General features: G+C 32.8%; 1 protein-coding gene across 1 annotated transcript in view; it reads right to left on the reverse strand.

The window, feature by feature from the left end:
* HECTD2 (HECT domain E3 ubiquitin protein ligase 2) overlaps window positions 1-12,161 on the reverse strand; it is a 69,390-nt gene that overhangs the window by 11,815 nt on the left and 45,414 nt on the right. Inside the window, exons 11-15 of the mRNA XM_090279250.1 lie at window positions 10,835-10,931; window positions 6,898-7,005; window positions 5,929-6,061; window positions 4,881-4,969; window positions 1,518-1,676 (exon numbers count right to left, since the gene is read on the reverse strand). Coding sequence (XP_090135376.1) covers window positions 1,518-1,676; window positions 4,881-4,969; window positions 5,929-6,061; window positions 6,898-7,005; window positions 10,835-10,931 — 586 coding nt within the window. The remainder of the gene's footprint in view (window positions 1-1,517; window positions 1,677-4,880; window positions 4,970-5,928; window positions 6,062-6,897; window positions 7,006-10,834; window positions 10,932-12,161) is intronic.

Here is a 12,161-nt window from a genome sequence, read left to right on the forward strand (position 1 = left end):
CTCTTCACTTTCCTGTTCACTTGTTGTGAAAATACAGTATACAAATATATATGGTAAAGAATTGAATAAAAAAGCAGTTAAAATTTTTTAGGATATGTTTTTACCGTATATGAAATGGGAATTAGGTGCCAATTTTCAACAGATGCTATTAATAAATAAATAATCCATCTACAAAATGTTTTTAAAAGTTAACCACATTCCAAGCAGTTTTTCTTCCTTTCAATTTTTATAGATGCATGTACACAGAAACATAGTTTTTTCAATAGTTGATCTTATAATATATGCACAATCTAGATTTATTATGAAAGAGCTAATAAGCCCTGACTGGTATGGCTCAATTGGTTGGGCACTGTCCTGCAAAGCAAAAGGTCACCAGTTCAATTCCCAGTCAGGGCACATGCCTTAGTCATGGGTTCAGTCCTAGCCAGGTTACACACGAGAGGCAACCAATTGATGTTTCCCTCTCACATCAATGTTTCTCTCCCTCTCTTTCTCCCTCCCATATCCTCTCTCTAAAAATAAATAAATAACTTTAAAAAAAAGAGCTAATAAAGAAATATTAACTCAGTGATATCTTCATCTTCATAATATAAAAAAGCATATTGGCACAATCATTCATAAAATCAACTGGATCTAAATGAGCCAAATTCAAATAACTTTAATCATAAAATGAGGCAATTTATCAACAAAAACAATAATAAAATTATGACATTTATTAATAAGAAATTTGGCAAAAACTAAATAAACGTGACCAAAATAAATCACAAAAAAAGCTAAAAAGAAAAGGTAACTCAGAGATTAGTGTAGTCCGATTGTTCTATAGATAAGGAAATTAAGTGAATCATCCAGGGTCATAGCTAACCATATTGCAGATACAAGACTACAGAAAGCAGATCTTTCATATTCTTAAACAGAGCCTGCTCTACTTTGCAAAGAGTAAAAAATACTATTATTATAAGGAATTTTCAGGAAGATATGTATACTATCCATTTCCCTACTAAATTTTAACTCTGTATTAAATTTGAACAGAAATTAGATTTTGAACTGGGATCTGTTATGAGACAATCTCATGAAATTCATGCTGTATTGATTTAGATATTATATACGCTGTTAACGACATTGCACAATATCATCTTAATAAGGATCCACAGAACTAACCAATTACTAAGTGCTTTCTTATCCCATGTAATCTCCTGAATACATGAGTTTTACCACTCATTGTTCACATAAGAAAAGTAGAACTCAGAAATTTTAAACAACTTAGCCAAGTACACAGAGCTAATAAATGGCAGGGCGACAGTTCAAATCTCTTTCTGACTTCATAGCTTGTTCTAATAGAAGAGCTAAGGAGTGCAGTAAAGTGGAAGATGTGTCTTCCTAAGGAAGAAGAAAGCTACTTGGGTTACAAAAGTAGAGAGAAACCATATTTAAAAACCAGATAGCACTAGGAGGAGAAAGACTATGCAGGTAGAACATATTAGCATTAAGGAATAAGATGCTAGTAACTTTATACTTACAGGCATAATTTGACATAAGTCATCAGTAGTAACACTGCAGACACCTACTGGTGTATTCTGATCAGTAGGAACGATGGGAGGGCTCAATAATTTCTTGTAACAGCAGGGAGGGAAACGAATATCCAAGGTAATGCTGTTATAAACAGCTAGTCCCATAAGCTATGCATACTAAATGTTAAGTATTAACATAAAATCCATGACAACAAATGAGTTTGAATTATGCATCAGTCTATTTCTTGCATACTTCTTTCAGTTCTTACACTGACTTTCTAATTAATCCCACATACTTTCACTCCTTTATTTCCACTTTATTTTACATATATAATTACTTAATTATGAAAAGTCGTGTAAAAAGGAGAGGTTCAGTTGATAGTACTTAATAAGTTCCCTAGAAAATTTTATCTAAGATCACAACAGATAATTTCAGACTCTATAAATTATTTAACATGTAAAACATTTTCAAAACTTGATTTCAAAATGGTGATTTTATGACTAGCAGCAGCAATTTATTCAGTAGAACTCACTGCAGAAAACACTGCTGATTTTGATGATCATTTTAACTATTTTAAAATTAAATGCAGACTATATAAAGAGAGCTGAGCTAAACAAACATATGAATATACAGACATACATACACACTGTTGATAAGTTAACAGGACAATGACTCTCCTACAGTAATATTTGAAAGGCCTTTATTACTTGGAGTTTACTCAAAGGCTAAAGTTAAAAAGCTACTGATGTTTATGTATAAACTTTGTCCAACTGTATTTTATTTATCAGTTATATGGCAGAAGTAACATCTATTTGCTGAAAGAGGGGTTTTAGAACAAATTTCATATTTCGACTGTCAAGTAAAAATTATGATGTCAAGTTATTAAAGAAGTCATTAATTTTATAGGCTCAAAAGGAAATTTCAACATATGGGCTGGACAAATTATTGCAAACAATTTTAAAAAATTAGAAGATAGCCAGTATTTCAATTTGCTGAGGTGGAATGAAGTTAATAACTTAAGAAATAGATATGCTATTTTATAGGTAACCATATTAACAGACTGAGCTGTGTATTCAAGGAATAGACATTAAAAAGAAGTTCTAATTGTGTAACAGCAGTAATGACAATAACCACTATACTATTGGAGTTACCATTTATGATCATTTACTATAGTGTCAGCTCTAAGCGCTTTCATTTTACAAAGTTCTTTAAATTAAAACAGTGAAGTTATGTTTTTAACAGATGAGGGCACAGGCTCACAGGAATTTCATACGCAGATTATAATGTTTCATTTCACACTAAATCAACGAGCTCTAGTTGAAGTAGGAATGGGGATGAGGGAATTCTTCTGGAGTCACTGAGGTGTCATGTGGTGCAAACAGCAGTTTGAAAACCCTGCCTATACTATATTGCTCCTACTCTTAGTTTCAATGCCCCTTTTGGTATAACCAATTGTACTTAATTGTTATATTTATGTCTCATTATACAATCTTCAAAAATTTTATACTCATTATCACAGGTTTTACTATAATATTTCATGTTAAATTCCAAGGCCTTAACCATTTGAAAATGAAATATTAGAAACAATCCTATTATAACTACTAGAACAACACATTTTTGATCCTGAAATTTAAAAACTAGAGATATCTATAGAAACAACTAAATTCTTTCAATTGCCTTGCCTGCTCTCAATTTTTACTTCTCCTTACCTTCAACAGATCTCCCAACCAGTTACATTATCACAATCCACTATCATTTCATATTTTTCTTATATATTATCATGTTTTGGGGGCATCAATGACTGAATAGAAATTAATGTCTATTGCAAAAGAAAACAATTAGCAGATTCGTGACTTTATGTACGACACTAGTCTAAAAATGTGATAGCTAAGTAAGATCTAATACTGAAACACAAATATTAGAAAGTCAAAATATCACACAAATCTAGCTTGTGATAAGAATGTAAAGTATGACAAACATATATATCAGGAAAGCCAGGTAGCTCATAGTGTAGTGAGAAGCATCAATGACTGGCTTTCAATGAAGTTGAAACATCTAACAAATGATTACTGTAAATAATACAATAAAAACAAAAGTCTAAGAATTATTAAGTGTTTTATACTGTGGAACTTGGCATTTTGGACCTTTAGACGTGACAATATACACAGTATTTCAAATTTACCATTTCAATGTATATTTTTGTCTCTGTAACCTTTTCTTCCATCTAGTGTCTCAATTTTCATATACATTCTTCAGGACTTATTTCAACAAATGCAACAAAGATAGATATTCAAAGCCCATCATGAGATGGCTCTTAACATTTCTTCTGAAGGTATCTTTCATAACTTTTGTGTGCCCTCTGCTTCAATCAAGTGGACCTACACATTGCATTGTAACAGGTCCAGCACAATGCAGCCTTTTTTCTAGTCATTCTGCCACTCTGTGTCCTATTCTCTACAGTCCTGTGCTCATCAGAGAGAATGGTTCCATTTTTCAATGTCTACTATCTGTGGGAAGACTGCCCTGAATCTTTTTCTTCTCAGAACTCCTTAGCTCTTAATGTCGAATGGTCATTTGACCGAGAATAGGCTATCTTACATGGTGGTTATCTGTCCATCTAAATGGTAAATTTCTTAAAGGTGGGCATTTTTTCCTCTTTTAGCCTATTTGTCTCCAGTGCTTGCTCATTTATTTTCTCTTTCATCTTTTCTCCCACAGTTATATGTCTTAGAATTAAAAAAGCTAATGTAGAAGGTATCTTGTCCAATCTCCCACCCAATACATGAATGCCCTATCAGTACACCTGACAGGGATCAGAGGATGGCGTAGAGAGTTATAGAATTTTAAAAATACTATAAGATAATGTAATATACTTTAAATATTCTCATTCCTTTTAATTTTTAACTTTTACTAATACGTTGGAATTTGGGGGGCATATTAAAGGCCTAGGTTTAGTTTCCACAATTTCGATTTAGTAAACAGAGTGAAATAAACTATTTTCCTGTTCTAAGTACAAAGTGAAAGAATTAATGAAAAATAGTTCATTATGAATAGAAAAGATACTTTGACTTTTAAAAAGTCCTAATTTTCTGATAAATTAGACAATATATGAAATAGAAAATAAACATTTTATTTTGAGGTAAGGTTTTCAGAGAGAAATATAAAAATTCAGTCATTCTTTTCAATTAATTAAAGCTGCTTGATATCATATAGCTATGATATTACAAATAATAAAAATATTGAAAATCTTAGTAATTAACAAGAATGTTTAATTTGAATAAAATGCTTAATATGTAGTTTTCCAAATTCAGGAAATAATTTTAAAAATCTCTAGTCTACTAGCACCTCCTAGTGGAAAGTTTAAAGGATACAATTCCAACCAATCGGAATTCAGAATAGTTATCACATTTAAAGCTGCTAAACCAATGGCAGTGTGAATCTTTGTGATATGTAAACATTCCTGAAAAAAAGAAACATAATTTCATTAATGTGATTGATTTAAAAACCAGAGTGGTAAAAACATATATGATATCTTAAATGTTAGAAGCAAAACAGTTCAGTAATAGTTCTGTTACAAACCATCCTTCATGTTAAAATATATAAACTATATGTACAAAGAACATGCAAGAGCACTTTACTATTCATTGGTATCCTGAAATAAGGGTGGAAACATGGGGTAAAAAGACAGAAACTCAGAAAATCAGTTGCTTTTATTCTATAGAAATATAATTTTATAAAGTATTAGTTATGACCAAAATTAATTTTGAGGATTATGTCAATTTATCTATGTCATCTGTAATTCCCACTACCAGAAACAAGATATATGTGTGTGTGTGTGTGTGTGTGTGTGTGTGTGTGTGTGTGTATATACAAAAAAAATAGAGAAAAATAAAAAATAACACTTAAAACTCTCCTCTGAAGAAAAACAACCAAAATTAATGATCAGAGGGGTGTTTTCTCTACGTAAAATAAAGCCAAATTTAAATTTCAGAGGTTTATTTTTATCTTAAAAATTAACAAATTCTTGTTTATTAAAATGGCTCATTATTTAATGGAAGAAGCTTCAAATATTAGTGTAGAAGAGCAAACTAGAGTTTTGTTTTTCAATTTCAAATGTTCTTTATTTCAGTGACAAATTATTATGCATTTTGGGTTATTCAGAAAAGAAGTGGATGCTCCCTTGCAAATGTATGCTTTCAAGGGTTTATACATTTTATGTAGGATTCCCAATAAAATAATGAACATCTCAATCATCAATCTGGTCAGTTTTTAAAATATAAAAAACAGTCTTTAAAAAATTAGTTAAGGCTTATGATTGACAAAAAAATCTGTGAAGCCATAGGGTAAATTAAAAATAAGAGTAACTACCTGAATCTAACAATTACGAAGAAATACTGTTCATAAAAGTTAAATACTCACCATAGTCTGGATGAAAAATCTGGCGAATTAGAAGAAGGAACCATTCTTTAGTCAAGCCACCCATATCCAAACCAGCTTCCCCTACAAATGTAACTTTCAACTTCTTTTTCAAGTCTGCTCTTTTCCGGCTTAACTATTTGAAGAAATTATATAGTAGAAGAGAACAAATGGCAGAAAAGCGAAAATAACTTAATTCTGGAAAATGTGTTAGTCAGAATCTCACAATGTCACAGACACCCACGCACCCACCCATCCATCCGTCCAATAAATCTGCCAGACACTGTGGGAACTAGACATTATTCTGTGTGTTGTTCTAGATCAGGAAACAGAATTAGGTAGGGTACCTTGCCCAAGGTTACTGCCTTCCAGACTCATATTGTCACCAAGATTTTAATTTGGTAGGTTACAATATAAAATAACTCATTTCCTTTTCTTTAACTTGCCTTCAATAGTAAACTTTAAAAAAAATCACATAATTAAATCAGCCTTTATCTTATAATAGTCACATGCACATCTGGCTGAAAACTACGTGCAGGAAGCTCTATAATATATGTACACACAATGTATGTTTGACCCTAAATAGACCCAATATACCCTGTAGATTAGAGTTCTAATTTAATTGGATGAGTAATCCAAGGCTTGGGGAAGTAAAAATGACTTGTCACACACCCAACCAGTAAAAAAGGTGGGCCTACAATCTAGGTTACATAGTCATAAAAATGAATTACTTAAAATTGTTCTATATAAAATCCCTTTCTGGAGAATTAATAACAATCATTAATAAACATATCAAAATTAGCATAAGACTTAATTGTGAATACAGAACTGATTTTAACTATGGTATCAGAATATAAGGAAGCACACTTACTAGCATAAACAAATAATAGATAGCTTATTAAGATTTTAGAATTATAGACTTTATTTAAAGCTTTAATCAATTGATATCATTTTGGGATAAATGATCTATACCTCATCAAGAGAATCGCTAACCAGATGTGTCCTCCTTACTTTCATATTTAGAAATAACATATTCATATCAGGTCTCTGTCTTCGAGATACTTTATCCACCAGACTTTGCTAATTAAAAAAGAAGCAAACATTTTTACTTTTACTTAAACTGTAATTTTATTTAAAACACTTAAACACTAGAAAAAAAATCACATATTCTTCTCTATGCCATATCTCACATAAACAATTTTATAAACTCAGTTATACAGATTTTGACTTATGAAAATGCCTTATTATTTCATTTTGGAACAATGGTAACCCAAAGGGGACCCAAAATGGAGGACCAAAAGTAATTCACTTTCTATAGACAAAGAGTATTATATTTCAGTTTCCATGTCTCATCTCTTAAGTAGAATAGGAACATTTGAAACGAGGCAGATACTTAGATGATAAATTTGGCTTGTTTTTTTAGATATGGAATTACTCTCAATCAAAGCTTAATTAGCCTACTTTTAGAAAGTAGTTTATCATTATCAGAAACATTAATGATGTTCATATCCTTTGTCCCAATAATTCCACTTCTAGGAATTCTAAAGATAGAAAATATTTCATACAGTGAGATGTTCATCATAGCATTACTATAAAAGCAAAACTTTAGAAATATCCTAAATTTGTATCTTATATAGATGCTGGGTGGAGGGGAGTAAAGGGGAGAAAATTGGAACTATTGTAACAATATAATCAATAAAATACATTAAAAAAATGATGGTTATTAAAACTATGTAAAATAAATAACATGGAAAATGTTTGAGAAAGGCACAACTGAAAGAAGGGAACAAAATTGTGTATATAATACTGAACTCTGTTACCCTTAAAAGATAATATAGATAAAAAACATCAGAAGAACATTTACCAAAATGTAAACAATAATTATGTTTGGGTAATGAAAACATGGGTAATTTAAAAATTAATCTGTTTTTTTCAAAATATAAGCAATAAGCATGTAAAAAATAACAATAAATATATAAGGAATTACCACTGACTATTGTGGCTCAGTGGGTTGGGCACTGTCCTGCAAACTGAAAGGCCGCTGGTTCAATTCCTAGTCAGGGCACATGCCTGGGTTTTGGGCCAGGTCCCGAGTTGGGGGTGTGCAAGGGGCAAAGGATTGATTTTTTCCTCTCTTACATTGATGTTTTTCTCCCTCTGTTCCTCCCTCCCTTCCCTTTTCTCTAAAAATAAATAAATCTTTAAAAAATTAAAATATAAGGAATATATAAATATCCTATATCATATAAAGTCTACACATTTGTGTACTTAATTTATCTAAATCTTTTTCAGACTACCTCATCTTCTTTGGTACCAAAGAAAATGAATTTTTGTGTAGATTAAGAATTATCATTTCAGACATTTTAAATACATGCAGTAATTTGCTTTAGTAGATAACATTTTAATATCCTAAATATATATTAATAAGCCTGGTTTCATGATTTGGTAGGTAACTATAATAAACACTAATTCAGAGCCCTTCTTCATTTCTCCAATACCCAATAGTTTTTTTTCCTTCTCTGGGTCCTCTCATGCTCAGATATATATTTCCAGGATAGTATTCTGTGTCACAGATCAATTTTCCTACCCTTTCCTATCCTCTGTCCCTGTCTGCCTCCTGGGAAGCCATCACATTGGAAATAGCCAACACACATTTATACTAGGATGCTAATGGAAGACAAGGCTTAGTGGCTGGCTACTCTCCTATCAGGAATTCATATTTAATAAAAAGTGCTTCGAATGAAATAAATAACTGAACAGTGGTAGAATTTTAGATATAGTCTGATGAGGAAGATATTTTTAGATTGGGGGATCTCTAATCCCCCAAATCTAAATAGGAACTATCTTCTGGAGGACAGGTCCCCTGTAGTACAGGCTTCCCCCACTACATGAGTGTTCTAGGAACCCATCTGTATCAGTGTACCAGCTGACATTGTTGAGAGGCTGCGTTGGGCTTCAGTGAATTTTTTTTGAGGACTCAACATTTTTGTGCAATTCATGATGGGTGATTTATGAGCACACCTGCCCACACCGCACTGAGTGTTCAGCAGTTTTTGACCAAAAACAATATAAGCCCTGTGCCTACCCTCCTTATTCACTCCTTCTCATCCAAAGTGACTATTTTTTGTTTCCCCGATGAATAAAGTCCTCAAAGGGAATCGTTTTGCTGATGTGGAAGAGGTGAAACAAAAAATGGCAGAAGCACTAAAAGGCATCAAAATTGACATATTTGAACACTGTTCTTAATCAGTGGAAAAAATGTCTCAATAGGTGTACTGTATCAAATGTAGAGTACTTTGAAGGTGACTGAAGCTTAAACATGTAAGAATAAATTCATAATTTTTTATAAATAAATTCTGTTTTTGGGGGGTCCCCCCTCCACGTGCCATGTAAGCTCTTGCTTACAGTAACTACCTGTAAGGCTGTCCTCATATCAAAATATTCACCAGTCATTAATTCCAAGTGATGTGGCAGTTTACAAGTTAAAAATGTTAGGAAACACCCATAAGAACTGATGATGCCATTTGATTCTTCAGTCTCCACTAATTTGTGTCCATGCTCTGTGGGAGACAGCCTGTGACAATCTACAGCTGCCATTCTCCTTTTAATGGGAAGGAAAGTTCCACCAAAGAAGATATTTGGCATCTTAAAAATGTGACAGCAGAAAACTGCTCAAAGGAACTTATATAAACTTCTAGCTCTTTATTTTTACAAATACATAGAAAAAAATCATCGCCCAAATGTAAAAGAATTACTAAAAAGGTGCAAGAAATTGCATAAATGCAACTAATAGTAAATGTAAAAATGATTAGCTATATAGACTAATTTTTGAGTATCAACCCAAGATTAATAATTCTAATACTAAATATCCCAGTTGAAATGTACTTTTTTGGGGTGGGTAATGTGGCTATGGAACTCCCCTAGTACACACAGACAGTAAAATTTCTTCTAATTTTCCCATACTCGGTGTGAGCTCTGGGACAGAAAAAAATATTCACTGTTTGGGAACTGAATTACTGAAGAATAAACAATTCTTGTGTTTTATGCTATTTACAAGTAATGTATGCTTTAGCATTCTTTTTATATTCTTGGACAAGACATGGAAATCATTTCTTTTTACTCTATGTGTCTCTTTATTTTAAAAAGACTACAACCAACCCTACCTCTGATTTTTAAAGTTGCGAGTAATCATGTCACAAAATCAGATACTCAAAATATATGAACATTTGAATGTTCACTCTAGAGATCTAATATAAAAAAGCTCATTTAACCTAATATCTAGTAGGCAAAGTACATAACTTAATCATGCTGGGCTGAACACGTGGTAGGGAGGGGTAAGGACAGGCCCTGAGACGAACTGTCCTGCTCCGTAACTTGCCTAAAGTCAGTCTGACTGTGACCCAGTTTCTATGGGACTCTATGCGCTTTGGTCTCCTAAGAATCCATAAAAATATCTTTTACCTTCTTTGGATATATTTCTGTTTTCCAGGATTATGCCTTTAATTACATCTTGTAATTTTTTGGTTGTTTCTATGTGATTTTCATAAACCCAAGATGTCTCAGTGGTTTGAGTGCTTTGCTCTAAAGGACACTCCTTGCCCACACTGCAGCTTCCACCAGAGCTCTGCTGGTTCCTGAAGCTGGAATATGGTATCTACAAAATGATGCCCAGTACTTTGGACCTTTGAGAAGCATTTAATCTTCCTGCTATGTTTATAGCATAATGAGAAGCTGATGAGGGGTATCATTTTCCTGTATCGGAAATAAGATTAAGAACTTTTTTAGGGAATATAATGTGAATTTTACTTATGAGATTTCCTCCTTATGCTACAATTCACAAGCCATTTGATTTATTATTATTTACTATATTGATCATAGTCAGCATAAACATGTTTACACAGTGGCTTACCCTTGCGATGCTTATCATCTGTTGTTCTGAGTCTCTCTGAATAATGATTTTTTTTGCAGCTATAGAAATAACGAATGGGTACTGACAGAAGGAAAACCTGCCCAACAAGTGAAAACAGAAAAAGCAATATTGTGTATTTTTAGCAAAATTATACTACTGGAATCTAAGGTACCCCTTCTAACAATATAAAACATTACTTTTGAATTGTGTGTTACCATGTACAAAATGAGCTTATGTATATCATTTTAATCCCACAAGTATGTATCATTAATAGGTGTAGAGAACCTTTATTTTCTAGAGGAGGCTATATCTAATGTTCTGAAATATGTGCTAATCACTTATATTGTTTATACAAATAATTTCACTTTATGTAGTCACCTGTACATCATTACCTGTGAAAAATATGGCCAGCACCAGAACCAAGAAGCGGAAGTGTTGATGAAGAAGGATTAGGACAGAAAGTTCAAGTACAGAAATTAATATAAGAATCCATTATTATATGAATAGTTCTGATGTGTGAGCTTCAGAAATGAGGAAATCTTGCAATAACTATAGTGGTAAAAAGCAAAGTAATAAATTTAAGACCAATAAAAGGGAGAAAAGTATGTTGCTGTTAGTACTGTACTTAATGGTGTAATAACATGAAATGAGATGTATCTGTAGACGTACAATATTATGATCAAAGGTGATGAAAGTAGGTTTTTTCCTGGGTCAGAGCTCATTCTGTGTTATGTAAAAAAGCCACAAACTCCACAGAGAGAAATGCATTTGGAGAACTAGTCTGGCAGCAGTGACACTTCAGGAGTTAGACTCCCGTCAGGAGTGGCCATGATAAACCCTTCTGAATGCAGTCCAGCAGGTGTCTGGGCCCACTGGGTGCTATGAAGACGCTATGGGGAAAATGGAGGCAGTGCTAGTGTGAGCTGAAAATGAAATAGCTTTCCCTTTGGACTGAAGTTATTTAAAAAAATAGTGTGAGTTGTTCAGTACTAATGTATAATAATTTTGAATCACTAAGTGCTACCTAAAAATTGAGAAATGAAAAGAAGTGTAATGAACTTAGTAGGGTAAGTGCAATGACATTAGCAGGATGTGCTTTAAAACAGAAAGGTTGTGACCTTTCCCTTGTCGTGGCACACAGAAAAACGATACTATGTGTATGACATGCTGAGATAAACAGATGAGGTTGCTCGTGGCCAGAGGTGACTTGCCCTATAGCTCCAGGTCTCCTTCTAGGTCCCAGCTGGCTTCCCAAGGGCTACAGGTATCATAGTACCAAAACTTTAATTCATTTTTGGTACAGTGCTACGGTACGGTGGTTAGAGGA

This window comes from Furipterus horrens, unplaced genomic scaffold, assembly GCF_987537825.1.
Source record: "Furipterus horrens unplaced genomic scaffold, mFurHor1.1.pri manual_scaffold_5, whole genome shotgun sequence".
Lineage (NCBI taxonomy): Eukaryota > Metazoa > Chordata > Mammalia > Chiroptera > Furipteridae > Furipterus > Furipterus horrens.